This window comes from Mustela putorius, unplaced genomic scaffold (assembly GCF_011764305.1).
Source record: "Mustela putorius furo isolate JIRA1106 unplaced genomic scaffold, ASM1176430v1.1 tig00001118_pilon_pilon_pilon, whole genome shotgun sequence".
Lineage (NCBI taxonomy): Eukaryota > Metazoa > Chordata > Mammalia > Carnivora > Mustelidae > Mustela > Mustela putorius.
Window position 1 is genome coordinate 422674 of NW_025421577.1, and position 21059 is coordinate 443732.

At 41.2% G+C, this 21059-nt stretch overlaps 1 protein-coding gene across 1 annotated transcript in view; it reads left to right on the forward strand.

Annotated features, from left to right (window-relative positions):
• The first annotated feature begins 16121 nt into the window (after window positions 1-16121).
• ACTN2 (actinin alpha 2) overlaps window positions 16122-21059 on the forward strand; it is a 63453-nt gene continuing 58515 nt past the window's right edge. The window contains exon 1 of the mRNA XM_004774788.3: window positions 16122-16470. Within this exon, the coding sequence (XP_004774845.1) occupies window positions 16345-16470 (126 nt within the window). The 5' untranslated portion in view covers window positions 16122-16344. The remainder of the gene's footprint in view (window positions 16471-21059) is intronic.

Sequence of the window (21059 nt, forward strand, 5' to 3'; positions counted from 1 at the left end):
AGAGGTCCCATCTGCCTAGGGTTGGGCCTGAGGCGTCCCCAGGTGAGATGCAGCTGTGGGTCTACAAAGGACAGACCACGCAGAGTAGCAGGGGCTCGGCAATGTTTGCAAGAGAACAAGACATTATACAGTGCAAGAGGCAGGAGAGTGTGGTTTAAAGTGTCCTGGACTAGCGACCAGGTAACATCGCTTCTGATCTTAAAAGAAACATTTGTCTGGTGCGCCTGCATGGCTCAGTCAGTTAAGCATCAGCTTTTGGCTCAGGTCATGATCCCAGGTCCTGGGATCAAGTCCTGCCTTGGCTTCCTGCTCAGTGGGGAGTCTGCTTCTCTTTCTGCCCCTCCCCCTGCTTGTGTGCTCGCGCTCTCTCTCTCTCTCTCTCTCGCTCTCTCTCTGTTTCTCTCTTCAAATAAATAAATAACATCTTTAAAATAAAATAAAATACTAAAAAAATAAAATAAAATACTAAACCAATAAAACTAATCAACCCACAAAGGAGTACCTGCAGCATGCTAGAGTTTGAAGTGACCAGAGACTTTATAACCCAGCCTTTTCATTTTCTGTATGTATTGAAATCTAGCTCTGAGAGGTAACTCAAGCTGCCCAAGGCCTTATCGCTGAACGGACCTTAGGTCAGCCTGATCTAATACAAGCTTTTTCCTGCCACAGCCCCCTGCCTCTCCAGACCACAGTGATGGTTAGAACAGGGGCAGGCCTCTGAATCTTTCAGCCTCAGTATCCTTATCTGTGAAGCATGCGAGCTAGACATGATCTCCAGATTCCACTGTCTCTGATACTCTCAAAGCTGTATCTCCTTTACTTCCTATATTGCAAGAGAAGGAGAAGAAGCAGGTCCCCTCCTCCTGCAGAACTTTAGACCGAAGGTAGTTAAGCCAAGCACAAAGTGGTGCTAAAAATAAAACTTCAAGTGGAAATGTACTCTTCCTGCTCTTGGAAGCGAGTTTCTGATTCTAAGACTCCGTCGAGTGAGGAAATTGCATTGCCTTTAGCCTCATAATGTTGTCTTATTGTCAGCTGAGTAGCCTTAAGGAGTACATTACAGGGGGGACTCAGAACTTGGCTTACTTTCAGTGACGGAAAAAACAACAGAAACTCATCCTCCTATCCCTTATTATACCCTAGTCTCCTGGGATGAACCTTTAATAGCTCCTCAGTTGTGGTCTTCCTACATCTCCTCTGCTGTTGACTTTTAATTTTGTTCAGACTCTCAGGCGCCATTATGAGGGATCAAGAAAGAGGCACAGTGTAATGGGTTTTTAAAAAGATGCACTGAAGATTTCTTTTTGCTAAAGGAAGTAAAAATTCCTAGGGATATTATGATTTTTCCAGAAAGCAAGCATATTTGTATGAATGCTCCAAAAGAAGAAACCACGTTGCTCAGCACCATATACACAATACAGAAAAAGACAAAAGAAGAGGAAAATTTCAGGCTTTCTGCCAGAGAGACAACAAGTCTTTTGGTATGTTCAGTAGACTCATATATCCTGATGAAATTCAAACTAACAGTAACTATTCTGAATCTCTGCTAATGAAAGTTGGTCCTACCAATAGGCTTTGTCCTGATCATGGAACCTCACCTAGGCCAACACGCTCGAGCAGGACATTATCCATAAGCTACCCGTGCCAAAGTGATGCTTCTCAAATCTTCTTTCCTTGGATCTCTCTCCTGTGCTCCAGATCACAGGTTGGCTCTGACTTTTGGACATGAGAAAATGACCTCACCATGTTCTCCCCTCCTTCACCAGACCCACTACTGCTCTTCCTCTGTGGTCTCGTGAGCTAGTGCACGCACCACTGACCAAGTCAGGGACCAAGAGGAAGCCTACATTCCTCTCTTCCTCTGCCTCTGTAGAATCCATGAAAATATCTTCTGCTTTCCAAATGTCTTCAAGAGCCATCCCGATTGTCACTGTCTTAGCCACCATATCCTTTGTTGCTGGAATGATCTTTCTAACATGGTGATCCAATGACAAGCCCCTGAGTAAGTTCTCTGGTAGCTTCTCCTGACTGAGAGAACAAATCTTCATTGTGCAGCATGGTATAGAAGGCTCCTCTTCAGTTTTGCACCAGCTCATGGGCCCACATAACCCATCCTGCCACCTGACATTAGACGCTCATGCTCAGGGCTCTCTGGCAGGCCTCTCTGCCTTTGCAAGTGTTCCTTCTTCCTAAACACCAACCTCAGCTTCTGTGCCTGGGAAACTCCTGCTTACCTTTCACATCTCAGGTCAACCCCTACCTCCGAAAAGTCAGCCTTGTCTCACCTGAGCAGACTAGAGTCCTGTCTTCCTCTACACCAACACATTTGTACATATTTCCATTACAGCTTTTGAATTATTTGCTGTAGCCCTTCACTTGGATGATACTCTCCCCTTTAGTCTGTGAGCTCCTTGGAAGACAGACATTTGCTTTCTTCTTGATGTCACCAGCACCTACTATGGTCCATGGTCCTTGGTACTTAGGACATGCTCAAAAAAAATTTGCTCAGTAAAGATGTGAATTTTTTTTTTTTACCTACATTGTCCAAATTGTTTGGCTAAGGTAGAGCCAACTCAGAGATAATTATAGAAATTCTTCTCTTGTTATACTGGAGAATTCCTAAATTGCAGTGGCCCACGGAGCTGAGACATTCAGGAACAGGAGTTGAACCTACTTTCCCAACCGCATGTTTGGTAAATTCTTTGGTCTTGCATTTCCTTATGCTCTCTTGGGGAGAATCACTAGACTAAATTCAATAATTGTATCAGAGGATATTTGATTAACCTGGATCAGAATTAACCAGCTAAAATGGGATAGACTGAGAGAAGACTCTGATAGAAGCAGTAAAACACAGTGGCTAAGAAGTTTGACATCAGAGAACCTGGTTCAGTCAGTTAAGCATTGGCCTTCTGTTCAGGTCATGACCCCTGAGTCCTGGGATTGAGTCCCACATTGGGCCCTCTGCTCAGCAGGGAGTCTGTTTCTCCCTCTGCCCTTCACCCCATTTATGGTCTTTCTTGTTCTCTCTCTTTCTCACAAATAAATAAAATCTTCAAAAAAAAATGTTTGAAATCAGATGGATATAGGTTGAATCCTAACTTCAGTATTTACTACTTGTGGGCTGATTTACTCATTGATTTGACAATAGATCTTTTTAATGGTCTACTATGTGCCAGAGACTGTTCTACATTCCAGGAATAATGAGCTCTGGTATTAGCGATACACTTTGCACATGCCTAGTACATGCCTACATCTACATTCTGCATGCCCTCGACATGCGGTAGAAGTTATTGTTAGAATCCATCTCAGTTCTGGCATCTAAAATTCAAACATTGACACCCTAAGGGGCCAAAAATATGTCAATATGGTATTTAATGTAGCATGAAAGAGTTTTTGAGGAATTATTCCAGCCACCACCCAAGTTCCCTCAATATTACAAAATATGGAAAAGTCTTGGCCTACCTCTCTTGCTTCCTCCTCATTCCCTGCTAAGACTGTGCTCTGCCCTTTATCTAACATCCTACATCCCACCCACCTGAGTGTTTTCATTATACAAATTCAAATTACATCAAACTCCCTAGAACCAAAACTCAAATTCACCAAGTCCATCTTGAACATTGCCTGAATAAAATAATTGGCACAAATGGATGTTTGTGAATGGTCAATCAACCCTCCCAACCCCCATGAGTGTTCGAGAATGCTCTCCTGGGGCTAACCTGGATTGAATGGATCCTGAAGGGCAAGTCTGGCAGGGAGAAGGTCTTTCTCCTAGAGATCTGAATTTGTCAAAATGGACAATAGGGAGAGTGGAGTCAGATGGAAGATAGGGAGTTCAAAGCATCGCCCAAATAAGGGCAAGGGACTGAGGCAGATTGCTAAGAGATAGAGTAACAGTCTAGGTTGGGGGGTAGGTAGCCATGAACTTGAGACGAGAACCTGGTGTACTGAGAGAACAGGAGGAGACCTCCAGGAGCACTTGAGACAGGGTTGCCGCTGCCCAGGTGCATTCTGGGCTGTGATGTGAAGGTAATCTCTAGAAAAAAATCTACATCCTACATGAAGAGTCTATCCATCTAAATGGCCTCCCAGTTAGGGGAGTATTTGGGACATACATTTTTGAGCAGATGGACTTCCAGTATTCCTTGCCCTCTGAAATTCCAGGAGGGCATATATCCTTCTCCTCTCTACCCTTTCCACATACACACAAAGACTAATGAGGTTAAATAAACATCGAGACAGTACTGCCTTTAGGAAGAATGATCTACATGAAAAACATAGGAAGATATGCAAGATCCGGTGTTAATGGTCTTAACAAAAAAGAAGTTGCATATCAGTTTATGTAGCTTAAAAAAGAATACTCATGTGAATATCATACAGAACTCTGAAAGGATCCACAACAATCTGTCGACACCAATTTTCTGTAGGGTTAGGGAAAAGCATTACATTTATAAATGTACATTTATAAAAAACAAACAAATTGAAGTACCCTGAGGCCTTATGAATATCTGTATCCGCACACCACCCACGAGTCCTTGTTCAGTTCCCTGAGGGACTCTGAACCTTGGGCAACTCAAGAACACTGTAAACACCATCCATAGAAAAAGAGGATGTGGGTTGGTGCACGAACCAATGTTGAACATGGCAAGGTTTCCTGTTGTCTTAATTCTGTTCTTAACAATAAATAACAATAAATGGAATGGATTTTTATCTCTTGCAATTTTACCCACACCGCTTTCGGGTTCTGTGAAAAAGACCTAGGTGTCTTAACTGACGGCAAGTTCAATAGAAACCCACTGTAGGCGGACAAAACATCAAACGCAAAGTTAAGCAGGACTAATGGATGTGCTGTTCCCTTCTTGGTGATGTATTATCCTCTGAGCTGGTGAGAGTACAGTTGGAGTAATAAAAGCTATCATTTATTATAAATGTAACATCTACTCATTGTAAAAAAAAAACAGTACAAAACTATGAGAAATTAATAGTTGAAGTACCAGCAACTTTCCACCTCCCCTTACCTGTTCCCTGTGGTTCACTAATGGGAACAGTTTGGAGTGTTTTCTTCTAAACGCAAAACATTTTATAGACGTGTAATTTTCTTCCACAAAGAAATCACTTTTGAAAATCGCTTTTCAGTTCTAAATCACAGACATCAAAATTTAGAGTTCCTTTATCTGCTGCCTACACGGGGACATTTGTCCATGTCTTTAGGGTCAGTCCACAAAAACACAATTTCTGGGTCAAAGGGTACATTTACAATTTTTGATAAGTAGTAACAAATCCTTTCCAAAAAGGTGGCACGGAAGCCCATAGGCTTTCGAAGCCTATACCTGCATACAGGCACATACAGGCAGGGGTGTGTTCAGAAAAAAATGAAGAACCTAATATGAAATAGCTGTTGAATACATGGGTTTTGTAATAATCTGCTTCATGTTTGTTGTGTGACCTTGGACGTGTTATTCATCCTCTTCAAATCTCACTCTCTTCATTCGTAAAATGGGAATCGTAGCTCTTCCCTCCTGGGAAGATGTACAGATTTAAATGAGATAGTTTACGTAACAAGATTGCTGCAGAGTTTATCTTATAAAGAGCCCTTAATAGATACTACTAATCAGGAAAAATCTGGAAAACAATCTATAATCATGAGATAATAGAAACAAATTTTCTGTGTATTGCTGATTGTCTTAAAATATTTGGAAGCTGATTGTGTGGGATCAGATTAAATGTCTTCTCTGGAGCTCCAGAAGACAGATTGAGTTACTGATGGGTAGAGGCTACCTCACTTTTTCAAAAAATAAGGTGAGTTCAGGGGCTAACAGATTATTTGGTTTGGTGAGACTTACTTAAGAAAAAAAGAACACAAAACTGAACTTAAAATTCTGTACAACATTTTCGAAAGGGTCATATAAGCGAAGATCTCTGAAATGTAGGATTCAGTGAATCTACCTCCAAGCAAGTCACTTTTGAGGTAATATTTCATTTAGGAGTCGAAAATTATCTTCTGGGTCATCCCAGCCATCCCACAGCTCTAGAAATAATGCAAGTAAGCAAGTTAATAAACAGTTTTTATGATGTTCTTCAGTTGATTCCTATACTAGGAATACTAGGAATTCCTATACTAGGAAGGTAGACTAGCTGATACCTAATAGATCTGAAATTCCTCAGTTTCCATGAATCTAAAAGTTGTTAAGACATTTCAAAATGGGGGCGCCTGGGTGGCTCAGTGGATTAAAGCCTCTGCCTTCAGCTCAGGTCATGATCCCAGGGTCCTGGGATCGAGCCCCACATCGGGCTCTCTGCTCTGCAGGGAGCCTGCTTCCTCCTCTCTCCTCTCTCTCTCTGCCTGCCTCTCTGCCTACTTGTGATCTCTGTCTGTCAAATTAAAAAATAAAAATCTTTAAAAAAAAAAAGAAAGACATATCAAAATGTCCTCAATATACATATTCAGAGAAAGAACAAGTAATTCACAGTGTTAGTTATTATCTTACACAATCAATATAAAATCAATTTAAGGATGTCTGGGTGGTTCAGTCAGTTGAGGATCCACCTCTTGGTTTTGGCTCAGGTCATGATCTCAAGGTCATGGGATTGAGCTCCATGTTGGGCTCCATGCTCAGTGGGGAGTCTTGCGATTTTCTCTCTCCCTCTGCCCCTCTGGCTCCTACTCTCTCTCTCTCTCTATGTCTCTCTGTCTCAAATAAATAAATAAATAAATAAATAAATAAATAAATAAATCTTTTAAAATAATTTAAGTTTCTTTGGGGAGCATGGATTGTGTGATTATAGTGCAGCAGGAAAATGGAAAGGCGGCTAGAAGAGCCCAAGAAAAGATGATAGGATGGCTATAATATTAATACAGTGGAAGGAGGAAGCCAGCAGGGAAGCAAACAGTCAAGGTCTGAATATCTTTGGCAAGGTTATATGGATTCTTTCGCATGTCAAGGACATTTGGAGATGGGAGAGAAACTGACACTTGAGCCATGGGATTTTTCTTTAGCTTGAGGTGAGAGAAAGGCTGGGTGTGGGTTCGGGCAGTTGACCTCAAAGAAGGCCTGAGCAGGGGCCAGTGAGAATGGAACCAGGCCCTCTAAATGGGGCTCTGTCACTGTTTAGTTGATATCAAAAGGTCCCCTAATCGCCTAGTAATGCTTAGCAACAGTCCTGGGTTCAACTTCTGGTTTTACCAACTATTCATCATACCATCCTGGGCAAATCACTTAATTTCTCTAAGCCACGGTTTTCTCTTGTGTGAATGAGGATGATTACACTTACTTCAGACATACGGTCTTTGTGAAATTTAATTAGTTAGCACTCAAAACATTCTCTGTAGTTTCTGGTACAAAGCAATTAAATGTGTTGACTCTATTTTTAGGTTTCTTAAACATTATGGATACCTACCAGTTACTTTTTTTTATCGTATCAGGTGGAATTGGTATTCCAAACTATATAAGATAAGACTTCTGAGAGTATATAATCCAGTAAAATTATATATTATTATTTATGATTCAAGGCGGTATTTGTTAGTTATATATCTAACAGTTACCTAGAATGCAGAAGTGAGTCATTTTGGGCTGTAGTTAGCAGGAGTTGTTTTAGAGGAAAGGCATTTTATTTTATTTTTTTTTTAAGATTGTATTAATTTGAGAGAAAAGAAGAAGAGTATGAGCAGGGGGAGAGGCAAAAGGAGAAGCAGACTCCCTGTTGAGTGGGGAGCCTGACCCAGGGCTCAATCCCAGGACCCTGACTTCACGACCTGAGCCAAAGTCAGATGTTTAACTGACTCAGCCACCCAGGGGACCCTGGAGGAAAAGGCACATTAGATGGGCCTCCAAACACAGGCCAGTATTAAATTCAAAACTTGTAAGGTATTGAAAGAACTACCATCAACAGATACCAAACCATTACAGACTGTTGAGGCAACAGAGAAACACACAGTTAGGTTTTAAAGCAAGTTTATTGAAATATAATTGGCATTAGATGAACTATGCATATTTAAAATACACAATTTGTTACATTTTGATATATGTGTACACCCATGACACAATCATTGCAGTCTAGGTGATGAACACGTTGAGCACTCAGAAAGTGTTCTTATACCCCTTGGTAATCTTCCTTCCCACCCTAGTTTGTGTTTTCTAGAAGTTTATATAAATAGGCAAAGACTCTTTTATAGGCTCTTTTGTGTCCGCTTTTTACATTCAGCATAATCATTTTAAGAGAGTTCTTTTCTTTTTATGGCTGAATAGTATTCTATGTACAAATTTACCACAATGTTTATCCATTTTCCCATGGATGCACATTGGGGCTAGTTCCAGTTTGGGGTTACTGCAAATAAAGCTGCTATGAACATTTGTGTCCAAGCATTGGAATGGACACATGCTTTCCCTTCTCTTGGAAAAAGAAAAACACCTTCAGTGGAATGGCTGAGTCATATGTAGGCATATGGTTAACTTTTTAAGAAACTGCCAAACTGTTTTCCAAAGTGGTTGTAACATTTGATATTCCCACCAACAGTGTATGAGAATTCAAATTTCTTCATGTCCCTGCCAGCACTTGACATGTTCAGACTTCTTAATTTTGGATAATTTTATAGGTGGGTAGTGGTATCTCATCATGGTTTTAATTTTCATCTTTCTAATGACCACTGAAGCTGGGCATCTGTCCATGCCCTTAGTTGCCATTAATCTATCCTAGTCGACGAATTATCTGCTCAAGGCTTTTGTCTGTCTTTCCACTGATTTGCTCATTTTCTTACTTTTGCACAGAATTTTTAATATACTTTTGGATATAAGCTTGTGGTTGGATATGTGATTTGTAAATGCTTTTGCTATTTTTCCACAATCCTGAGTTCAATTTGCTAATATTTTGTTGAGGAGTTTTGCATCTGTGTTAACTAGGAAAATTGGTCTGTAATTTTCTTTCTATCTTTTTTCTTTTCTTGTTTTGTTTTGCCTGGATTTGGTACTGAGGTAATGCTGGCTTCATAAGATGAACTGGGTAATGTTCCTTCCTCTTCCATTTTCTGGAAGAGATTGTGAAGGATTGGAGCTATTTCTTTTTTAAATCTTGTTAGAATTTTCTAAAAAAGTCAGTTGGGCCTGGAGATTTCTGAATACAATATATTGTATTGCATCTTATATCCCATGATACAAGATCTTGTATCCCATGACACTGATTAATTCAGTTCTTAGTCTAATAGCTTTTTTGAAAAACCCACTGAATTTTCTACATAAATGATCATTGGGAATAAACAGTCTATTTTACCTCTTCTTTTCCAATCTGGATGAGTATGTTGTTTCCTGACTGATTGCCCTGGTTGGATTACCAGTGCAATGTTGAATAGAAGTTGTGATAGCAGGCATAATTGTTTTGTTCTTGATTTGTTTCTGATTTTAGGGTGGAAAACATTCAATTTTTTTAACAGTAAGTATGATGTTAGCTATGGTTGTTTTGATTTTTTGTTTTTGGCTTTCGATGCCCTTTATTGGGTTCAGGAGGCTCCTTTATAATTCATTTTACTAAGAGTTTTATTGGTAATGGATGTTGGACTTTGTCAAATGTTTTTTCATATCTATTGAGGTTTCTCTCTTTGAGTCTGCTAAGATGGTGAATTAAACTGATCCATTTTTGAATTAAATATAGGAAATACCAGTGGTGCAGTCAGTTCAGCATCTGCCTTTGGCTCAGGTCATGATCTTAGGGTCCTAAGATAGAGGCCCTCTTCCGGGCCCCTGCTCAGTGGGGAATCTGCTTCTCCCTATTTCTCTGCCCCTTTCCTCCACTTGTGTGCTCTCTCTCTCAAATAAACAAATAAAATCCTTAAAAAAAATACCCCATATAATCCAGCAATTCCATTTCTGGGTATTTATTTTAAGAAAATGAAAATGCTGATTTGAAAAGATATATGCACCCTTGTGTTCACTGCAATAGTCAACCTTTGTTGTGTCCATTGATAGATAAATGGATAAAGATGTGAAATGTATATTGTATATATATATATATAGAGAGAGAGAGAGAGAATATATATTTGTTGTATATATATAATGGAATATTATGCAACCATAAAAAAGATGCAGTCTTGCCATTCATGACAACATGGATGGACCTAGTGGGTATCTGGCTATGTGAAATAAGTCAGACAGAGAAAGACAAATACCATATAATTTTACTTACACATGGAATCTAAAATCAAAACAGAATAGAGACAGAGTCATAAATATAAAAAGCAAACTGATGGTTTCCTGAACATAAGGGGATGGGTTTAGGTAAAATAGGTGAAGGGGATTAAGAGGTATAAACTTCGGTTTTCTTTTTTTAATGTATTTTATTTTACTTATTTATTTATTTGAAAGACTTATTTTATTATTTTTTTGAAAGAGAGAACAATTGGAAGGAGGGGCAGAAGGAGAGAGGGAGAATTCCAAGAAGACTATGTGCTGAGCATGGAACTGGAGGTGAGGCTCTCACCACCCTGAGCTCGTGATCTGAGCTGAAACCGAGAGGTGGAGTCAACTGCCTGAGCCACCCAGGCATCTCAGGTTTTTTTAAAAAATAGACTCCATGCCAACGTGGGACCTGAACTCATGACCCCACGATCAAGGATTGCATGCTCCATTGACTGAGCTATCCAGGTGTCCCCAAACTTCAGTTTTAAAATAAATAAGTCAAAGGATGTAAAGGATAGCACAGGGAATATAGTCAGTAATATTGCAATTACTTTGTATGTTTGACACATGGTCAACTACACTTACAGTGGTGAACAGTTCATCATGTATGTGTTGTACACCTGAAACTAATATACTATAGCATGTTGACTGTCCTTTGGTTAAAAAATAAATAAATAAAAATGGAGAAATTTGAATATTTAAGCTGATCCTGGATTTTCTGGAATAAATTCTACTTCATCATCATGGATCCAATTTGCTAAAATTTTTTGAGCATTTTTGCATTTATTTTCATGAGAGATATTGATCTGTAGCTTTCTTGTGATGTTTTTATCTATCTTTGGTATCAGACTAATACTGGTCTTATAGCACAAATAGGAAAGCAGGCCCTTCTCGTCAATTTCCTAGTTGTGCCTAATTGGTATTATTTCTTTCTTAAATGTTTGATAAAATTTACCACAGAAGGCAAGATGGCCCTAAGAGATTTTATGTGTGTTGGAGGTAGGGTGGGTGGCAGAAGTTTTAAACTACCAATTGAGTTTTTTTTTAATAGATATAAGGCTATTCAGAATTTTTATGCCTTCTTGACTGAGCTTTAATAGTGTATGTCATTAAAGGAATTTGTTGATTTCCTCTAAGCTTTTGAATTTATTGGCATATAGTTGTTTGTAATATTCACCTATTATTCTTTTTTTTAAAGATTTTATTTATTTATTTGACAGACAGAGATCACAAGTAGGCAGAGAGGCAGGCAGAGAGAGAGTGGAGGAAGCAGGCTCCCTGCTGAGCAGAGAGCCCGAAGCGGGACTTGATCCCAGGACCCTGAGATCATGACCTGAGCTGAAGGCAGAGGCTTTAACCCACTGAGCCACCCAGACACCCTCACCTATTATTCTTTTAATAGCTCTAAAATCTGTAATGAGATCACCTCTTTTATTCCTGATGTTGATAACTTCTGTGTGTGTGTGTGTGTGTTTTAAGAATGAGTGTGGCTTTAAATGTATCAATTTAATTGATCTCTTTAGAGAGAGTTTTGGTGTAGGCTTCCTGATTTTATTAATTTTTCTCTATTGGGTTTCTGTTTTACATATTTTCTTGATTTCTACTTTGATCTTTATTATTTCCTTCTTTGGCTTACTTCGGGGTTTACTCTGCTTTTTTTTTTTTTTTTCAAGGTAGAAGCTTGAGGTCTTTAATGTAAGATTGTTCTTTTTTGATACAGACACTTAATGCTATAAATTTTCCCTTAAGTATTGTTTCAGTGATACCCCACAACTTCTGATCTATTGTGTTGTCATTTTTATTCAGTTAAAATGCTAGTTTCCCCTTTTAATTTCTCCTTTGATTTTGGGGTTACCTAGATGTTACTGAATTTCTAAATATGTGGGGATTTTCTAGAGATCCTTTGGTTACTGATTTCTAATTTAATTCTATTGTGGTCTGAAACCATACTTTGTAAGACTTGTATCCTTTTAACTTTATCGAGAGTTGGTTTATGGCCCTAGAATCTATCTTGTTGCTCCAGGTGGTTTTCTATAATCCCCCAGTTTCACAAGAGTGATGCCCATAATCGAAGCCTTCTCATATAGAGGGTTTCATGAGAGAGGAACACTGAACTTGGGAATTCATGACTTTAATAGCAAGCAGCAGCAACACTGCTCTTTGTTTAAGGGTAGACATTACTTCATCCATCAAGGTTGCTCATTACAAATAGAATCTTGAGCAATGGCCCAGGTAAATTGCTGCCAGAGTCCTACAATTTTGGGGTACTGGCAAGAATATATAGGCATCCTCAGGACCCATGGTGAATCACCCCTCCAATGATATCACTGACGCTCTTTTCATTCTTTTGGGATTATTTTTTTCTGTCTGTATTTTAGACAGTTTCTATTTCTATGCTTTCAAATTCACTAATCTTTTCTTCTGCAATATCTAATCTGCACTTAATCCCATGCAGTGTATTCTTCATCTCAGGTACGATAGTTTTAATCTCTAAAAGTTTCATTCAAGTCTTAAAAAAAAAAATCTACCGTTTGTTTCTGTTTAACTTTCGTGACTTTATGATTTGCTAACTTGGGTTAGAGCAATGCTCATTCTAGGAGTAACCTAGGAGTAATTAATTCCACACTGCTGAAGCAAGACCTTCCCAAGTAGTCTACTCACTGCTCTGCAGACTATGAGGTGTTTTTTTTTCTTTTTCTTTTTTTTTTTTTTTTTTTTTTTTTGCAGTCCTGCAGTTGGCTCAGACACCCATGTGGCCCTGTGTGACGGCTGTGTGCTGTTCCCCTACTCCCCTACTCCTTTCAGATGCTGTCTCCCTCGTCTTGGGTAATTTCCTAACAATCATGCTCTGCTCTGAGCTCTGCCAAATATTCAGTGGGACACTGAAGGTATCCAGAGCTCGCTCTCTGTGGGTGTTCCCCCCTCTGATACCCTGTCCTGTGAACACTAGCTGTACTTCTGCCCATGCTCAGCCTCATCTTCTCAACTCTGGGAGTTCCCTAGATCCTACCTCAGTGTTCTGGCCTACAGAAGCCTCTCAAGGCTATAAACTGAAGCCATTTGAGGACTCTCCCCATTTATTTCCCATCTCTTCGGATTCCTATACTTCACTGTCTCATGTCCAGTGTCTTGAAAACAACTGTTTCATATACTTTGTCTTTTTAAAATTTTTTCAGAAGAGGTGATCCCAGGCCTCAAATACTCCATCTGAACCAAAAGTAGAAGTCTCCTTATTAATATCTTGACTTAAGCTATTATTTCTTCAAATATTTTTTTCTGTCCTCCCACTTCAGGAACTCCAATTACACAGATAGTAGGTGGCTTAAAGTTTTCCCACACTTCACTGATTATCTGCTTATTTCTTAAAAGTCTTTTCCTCTCTGGGTTTCATATTGGATTGTTTCTATTGCTATGTTTTCAAGCTCATTCATCTTTTATGTGATGTTTACCCCATAATTAAAGCTGTTCAGCATATTTTAAGTTTTTAATTTTAATTTTTTTCCCCATTTGGTGTATTTTTAAGCTCAGATAGTATACTTTTCATCTCTAGATATTCAATTTAGGTCTTTTAAAAAATCTTCCATAACTCTACTTAATGTGTTAAATTTTTCCTCTAACTATTTGATTATATGGAATATAGTTATAATTATTTTAAATGTTCTTTCCTACTTATGTGTCAATTCTGGGTCAGTTTTGCATGATATCTTGACTATGGATCTTTCCACATCTGGTAATCTTTGATAAGTGCCAGAAATTGCAAATTTTACTTTAGTTTAAGTGTTGAATGTTTTTGTATTCCTATAGACATTTTTTTAAAAATGGTTTATTTATTTATTTGAGAGATAGTGGGTGGGACAGAGGGAAGGAGAGAGAGAATCCCAAGCAGATACCTCGCTGAGCATGGAGTCAGATGTGGGGCTCGATCTCGCCCTGCAACAATGACCTGAGCCAAAATCAAGAGTAAGACACGTAACCCACTGAGCCAATGATATAACCACTGAGCCAATGATATAATTGAGTGATATAATTTAGTTTAGGCATAATGTCCCCCTACCTCTGAATACTCCATCTGATGCTCTGTGAATGATGAAGTTTTTCACTCTGGCTAATCGAAACAGGAACTATTCCAGGCCCCATAGGGGTTCCAAAGAACATTCCTTCTAGTTCTTTTGGGTGGTTGTTCCCTTGGCTTCAGGTACTTTTTTCCCCATGTATTCATCGATCAGGCTAGAGGGGCAGTCTCTGAAAATCCAGCGTTCTCTCTCTTTGCAGCTCTCTCCTCTTCTGTAATTGGCCTTGCAAACTCTAGCTGCCTTGTCTCTCTGAACTTCCTTTAGGGAGACCACTGAGCTATGCCTGGGTTCTCCCTTTATGGATTGCATCTTAGAAACTTTCTCCAGGCAATAAACTAGGACAATCATAGTACTCATGTTGTTTATTTCTTTTCATCATCATCCTTCTTTGCCTGATGACCAACATCTTGAAAATTTTTGTTTCCTATATATTTGTTCCCCAGGTTCCGGTTTTTTCAGGAAGGAAGGTAAATCTGTTTCCTTTTATTTCACCTCATCTGCTACCTGAAGTCCCCACAATTAATTCTGAAGACTAAGATTCACAGTTTTTTAAAATTGTTGATACAGTTCCTAATAGTTAAAGTTTAGTGATAAACTTTTTCAGAGAGTATGATTTTAATACAAAATATAAATTTAAAATCTTAAATTTAATTCACGTAAATGAGCTCAATCACTATTTCCAAGAGTGCTTATTCTTTCAACAAATATTTGAACACCTCATTTGTAGTAGACATCCTTCTAGTTGCTGGGAGTTACAGCTATGAACAGACAAAATCCCTGCTCTCATGGAGCTCACGTTCTAGTGGGTATGTTTTTAAAAATGTGAATGCAGAGCGTATGCTAATTTGTCAACGTCTTTTTGCAAAAAGCTCAAAAGAATAAAACTAAGTGATGTCAGAATTCTAAGGAACAATGATAAATCTAGGCATAGTGTCGCTTGAAACATGTCAACAAATTGAAAGCTCTTGAACCACAAACAGTTGTATAGCATCTGTGGGCAACTTTTACTCAATTTGGACTTAAACTTCAGGAGGCAAGTGCCCTGCCTAGCAGTTTGCCTCTGAATTCCCCCGTGCCTAGCAGTGTCTGGATTACAGTAGGCACTTAATCCATAAAGTGATGAAAAGATTTCAACCTACCGGTCGCTGAGGACCACGCTTTGGTTCCTTCCAGGCATAACTGATAGGGAACAGCTAAGCAGAACCAGAGGGATGGAAATGCTTATGCGCAACGTATCGCGGCGAGATGGAAGTGTAACATGAGGTTGGCTGCTTGTCCACCATTGTCAGTTCTTTTAAATTTATGACTGGCAGGTGAGAGCTGACACTTGCCGCCTTTGATTTGGTTCCTGACGTTTTAATACGGTTGATCCAAGTCTCTTGCCTTGATTTCCCTAGGTGGGGGAGGGGAGGACAAGAAGGGATTCTGTATCTTTCAAACTTTACTTTTCAGGGGTTTAAGTGCATGTTATCTATAGAAATATGTGGAAAATTGAATATGCAAATGATATATGGAAAACTTGGATGCGTCGCAGGTGGAGGCCGCCCCTGGACCGCATACATCCATTCCTCCCACCCCCTCCCGCCGCCACCCCAACCCCGCAATCGACTCAGGTGCCCGCAAGCCAAGCCCACCGCGAGCCAGAAGGGTAAGTGGGAGGCGTGGGCTGGCGCCAGCGGGCTCAGCTCACCGCCAAAGAGGTTTGCTGCAGCGGCGCGAGCGTGGACCCCCAGCCACCCCGCGCCCCAGCCCTGGCCCCAGCCCTGGCCCCAGCCCACTCGCACGTGCTCCGAGCGTCGGGACGGAGGCGGGCGGAGGGCGGGGCGGGGGCGCGGCCGGGCGGCCACGTGACCGGCGGCGCGGGTATTAAGCCGCTCGGCAGCTGCTCGCCGCCTGAGCTGGTGCTTCGCCCGCGACCCAGCGTCTAGGCGTGCCGCCCCGAGAGGAGCCGCGCGAAGGTCACCCCGCACCCGCCAGTCTGCCGCCTGCGCCTCCGCCGAGCTCCGCGCGCCCCGCCGGCCCCGCCGCTTCTCCGCCCGCCATCCCGTCAGTCCATCAGTCCGTCCGAGCCCCGCGCGCCCCGCCGCAGCCCCGGCTCCCCGAGCGCCATGAACCAGATAGAACCCGGCGTGCAGTACAACTACGTCTATGACGATGACGAGTACATGATCCAGGAGGAGGAGTGGGACCGCGACCTGCTCCTCGACCCCGCCTGGGAGAAGCAGCAGAGGAAGGTCAGCAAGGGGCCCGTGTCCGCCGCCTGCGGGCTCGGCCCCGGTGTCTGTGTGTCCCAGCCCCCGCGGGCTCGCGGACTGCGGGCACTAGCGAGAGGGCGCGTGGTGGAGGTGTCGTGTTGTCCTGTGTCATCGTAGTCAGGGTGCCCCGTTAGGAAGGAGAACACTTCCAGGGACAGGCACGAAATTGGGCGTCCAGTCTGTACGCGCGCGCGCGCGTGCGTGTGCGTGTGTGCGCGCGTGTGTAAGTAACGTAAGAGTCACAGAACGAAAAATGTTAAAAGAGGAACAGTGCTGTGTACGTGTGAATCTGCTTTAATCAGCGTTAGATCAGAATCTGAAAGACTCTCTCGGGTAGCTCCTCACGCCATGAGTCTGTGACCTTGGCCACGGGAGTTATACTTTACCTGCACCACTGTTTCCGTTTGCCTCTCGCCCCTCCCCAAATAAAAGATGTCAGGGGAACATCAGTGTCATTGGGATTTCCACAGGGCTCCCCAAAGAGGAATTGCAAATCATTTTTTAGGTGTTTTGGGCTCCTAAGAGAGAGATGCTGTAGGAACACCAGACACACACCAATAAAGTAATAATTATTTCACACTCTATTTATGGTTCATGGAGGTAAGCACCCAGAGATGAGGGAGTCAGCCAGCTCTGAAAGCTCCTTGCCCTTCTTGGTAGGCGCTCTGGGGGCCCAATGGAATATTCCATTATTTCAAGGTTTCTTCTTGATCCCCTTGGCTAGAACAAGTAGGGGATGCTCACCAGGAGGCTAAATCCCACCTCCTGTTTGACTGGGCACAGAGCCTGGCGGACGTGCCAGCCCAGACCTGCTAACCCAGCTTTATGATGACAGTGTCAGGACAAAAGTGAGGTGCCCTATACTTCCCCCACTTTTTTTCTGGGATGTGGGGCAAAGTGGAATTCCCTGCTAAAGACCTGCTTTTAAGTGAATAAGGTCTGCCCACCCTATGTGTGCATGGGAAATGCTCTCCTAGCTGCCCCTATGACACCGTAAATTAGCATATGACTGTGGGGCGACACATACATCCCATCCTTCTGTCCCCATGAACGGCCTTGGCTGCGAGGATCTCTCCCTATTTGGATAATTACCAAATACTGAAGCATTATTTTTACATCAAGATCTCTCTTTTGTCATCCACTCTCTCTGGTCAAATACCATTTACTACTATTATTCTAAAGCTCTCATTTGGGTACATTTCCCTCTCTACCTTAGTTTCCTAAGAGTTCCACCATCCCCACCTTCTTGGAAACAAGAGGACAAAAGTGATAAATAGAAGTTGAGTCTACAAGGGAAAATAACATTTCAGACCTCCTGCTGTTTTTAAAATGACATCGTGAGAGAAACACATGGCGTGAGGATTGTTAATATGTCGTCTGGGTCAGTGATGCATTATCAGTCAGCAAGAAGTTAAAGTGAGTTTAACTTTCAGCATTAGTGTTTTTCTCTAAAAGATTTTCCCACAGTTTTGATTACTACATTTTTCACTTTTTTTTTTTTTAAACTCCTAAGCCTTCCTTTCAAAGGTTGCCTTTTTTTCTTATGAGACACAGTAAAGTAGCTAACACATTGGACAGGTATTCTGACCATCATTTTTAGGACTAACGGTCTAATCACAGTGTTTCTGTTATTTTTGTTTTTGTTTTTTCTTACAGTACAATATCAGGATAGAGCTAATGTTAGTTTCTAAAAGTTACATTGACATCTATCTCCTCTTAATTTTTTTATCATGTTCACAATATTTTTAAATAGAATTCCTGTATGAATATATCATTATAATTGTATAGCACTTGACATATTTTATTAAAAAGTATATATACTTCCCAATCCCAGTTCAAAAGAATGCTAGAAAGTTTAAAGTGAGAATTCACTTTTTTTTCACCTCAGGATAGATTGAGTGTTGTAGATGCTGGGGGGGAAAACCCCCACTGCCATAGGACACAGATCTGAATAGATCTAAAACATACTGTGTTTCTACTTTTGGTAGAAACTCAAGTCAATAAAATAATATTGAACTGTGAGTTCAGAGTAAGAGCAGTGAGTGGCCTCTATTTATGTCCTATGAGACACACTGTTGGAACAGGGCAAGGATAAAATACCATTGTTTCTATTGTGGGCTACCTTCTCCACACTCCGTTTCAGTGATATGCTGGGTATGAGATCTGTCAACAGATGTTGGTAACACATGATGACGTCCGTAGCGTTTTAATGGATGTGGTGCCTAATTATATCCACAGTTCAGAGAGTCTCATAGGCTGTGGTAATCCTTGCTTTCTGGTGTGGAATTCCTTGCTACAGAAGGACTTAGTGAAAGTATAGTGCTTTTTTTTTTTCCTTTTTCTTAGATGATTTTTAAAAAATTTGGCAAAATCCATGTAAGAAAAAATGTACCATCTTAATCACTTTTAAGTGTGCCGTTCTTTAAGGTTAAGGAATGCATGTTGCTGTGTTATGCGGCCAATCTCCAGAACTTTTTCCATGATGGAAAACTGAACTCTGTATACCCATTAGAGAGTAACTTTACATTCTCCCCTCTCCCCAGCCCCTGGCAACCGCCCTGCTACTTTCCATCTCTATGAATGTGACTCCTCTAGAGATCTCACGTACGTGAAATCCTCCTGTATTTGTCCTTTTGTGGCTGGCTTATTTCACTTAGCATAATATTTTCAGGGTCCATCCATGTTATGGCATGGGTCAGTATTTTCCTTCTGTTTTAAGGCTGAATGATATTCCACTCCATGTACATACCACTTACTTATCTGTTTATCTGAAGATGGACACTTGGGTTGCTTTTGTCAATGGTGAATAATGCTGGTGTAAATATGTGCGTACCAGTATCTTCTCGTGACCTTGCTTTCAATTTTCTTGGTTTTATACTCAGAAATGAAATTTCTGGTTCCTGTGATAATTCCATTTTCAATTTCTTGAGGAAACTTCATGCTTTTTTCCAAAAGGAGGCAATTCAGAAGACATTGATTTTAGCATTAAGTATGCGTACAGGGATTTCAGAGTGCTCCCCTTCTCTTTCAGGGATGTTTAGTAAACAGGGATGGGGATATTTATATTCATGTAAATGAGGCTGTCTTCAGTGGACTTTTGAAACTTCTCGAGCTTTGGTATTTAGAAGAAAGCTCCTCTTGGAACCAAGGAACATATTCAACCTTCAGTTCGACTGAAGCCTAATCAGGAGGTGACTTGTCAGAACAGCAATGCTGACTATGTGTGCTATCTCTGTAAGCACGGGGTGCTGTCCTTCACCGCTCTGGGAGGCTAGTACAGGCCTTTTAAGGAAGTAAATGACTGTGTGTTTTGTGACATGAGGGGTCCTTACACCCTTAACTTGTATATGGCTGGATGATCAATACACTTTTTTACCAGCTTTGGGGAGAATAAGTGAGTGGTTCATATATTTCCCCATTTGGAGTTCTCCCCAGTTTTAGTCAGTCCTAGAGAAGGTCAAGTTCTTCTGCATAGTCAGAACCTACATGGATTGATTCACCACTCATCTCAGAGTACCTCCTGTTCACCCGGTCACCCAGGCTAAAATGTCGCCGGGTTGGGTCAGGCAGCATCCAAAGACATGTGTGGGAGCAGCTGCCCACAGGGTCCAGGTTAATTAGAGAGCCAGGGAACCTGAGGTTGCCCCGCCCAGTGTTCCACGGCGAGTACCTGCCGAGGAAGGGAGCAAAGTGAAGTGTCTTCTCCCCTGCACCAGGAAATCTGCCTTTGCGTGAACTTTTCTCGGGAGAGAAAGCGGTACGTGTTTCAACAAGGTGAACAGTTACTAAAAAGCGGGTGACCATTTCCAGGTTCGTGAAACCTAGAGGGCTCTTAGCCCTCACTGGTACTCTCTGACTGTTGTCAAGTCCCTAAGCCTTCACGTGTCCATGTATCTAGAAAATAAAGGTAAGCGATACCTTTCTTACCTCATTGTGTTTCTCAGGATCGAACGGTTAAACTAGTTTATGTGGAAGGGGGTCCATAAACTCTAAATGTTCAGATGTTATTATCCTCACGCAGCAAGTATTTTTATTAACAGTAGTGAGCTCTACACCTGGACTGGGGAGGGATGATGAGGCATAGACTTGTGGCTTAGTGACTTTGCTGTACTGTTTCGTGTGTGTGGTCAAATAGACTTTCCATAGAATTTACTATTGTCACCATTCTTAGGTGTATGATTCAGTGACATGAACACATTCACAGTATCATGCTATCACGCATCCGTCTCCTGAATTTTCCCATTGCCTCAAACTGAAACTCCATGTGCATTAAATCACCAGCTTCCCTTCATCCTGATGTATTGTAAAGAGAGGATTTACACTGCTGGACTCTTGGAGGGAAATAATACATGGCTTAATATTAATTGTTGTGTACAGAACAGAAATTATAGGTCAAATCAGGAAAGCTATTGTGGGTGGGGACAATGAGAAGTAGCTTTGGGAGCGAGTAGGACTCGGGCCAGACCTTAATTTCAGTAGTAACTAAACATTAGCTGAGTAGAGAGGAGACGAAAATCGTATTCCTGGCTGGAGAAATGGAGTGAAGTGACTGTTGTGTTTCTTGGGGG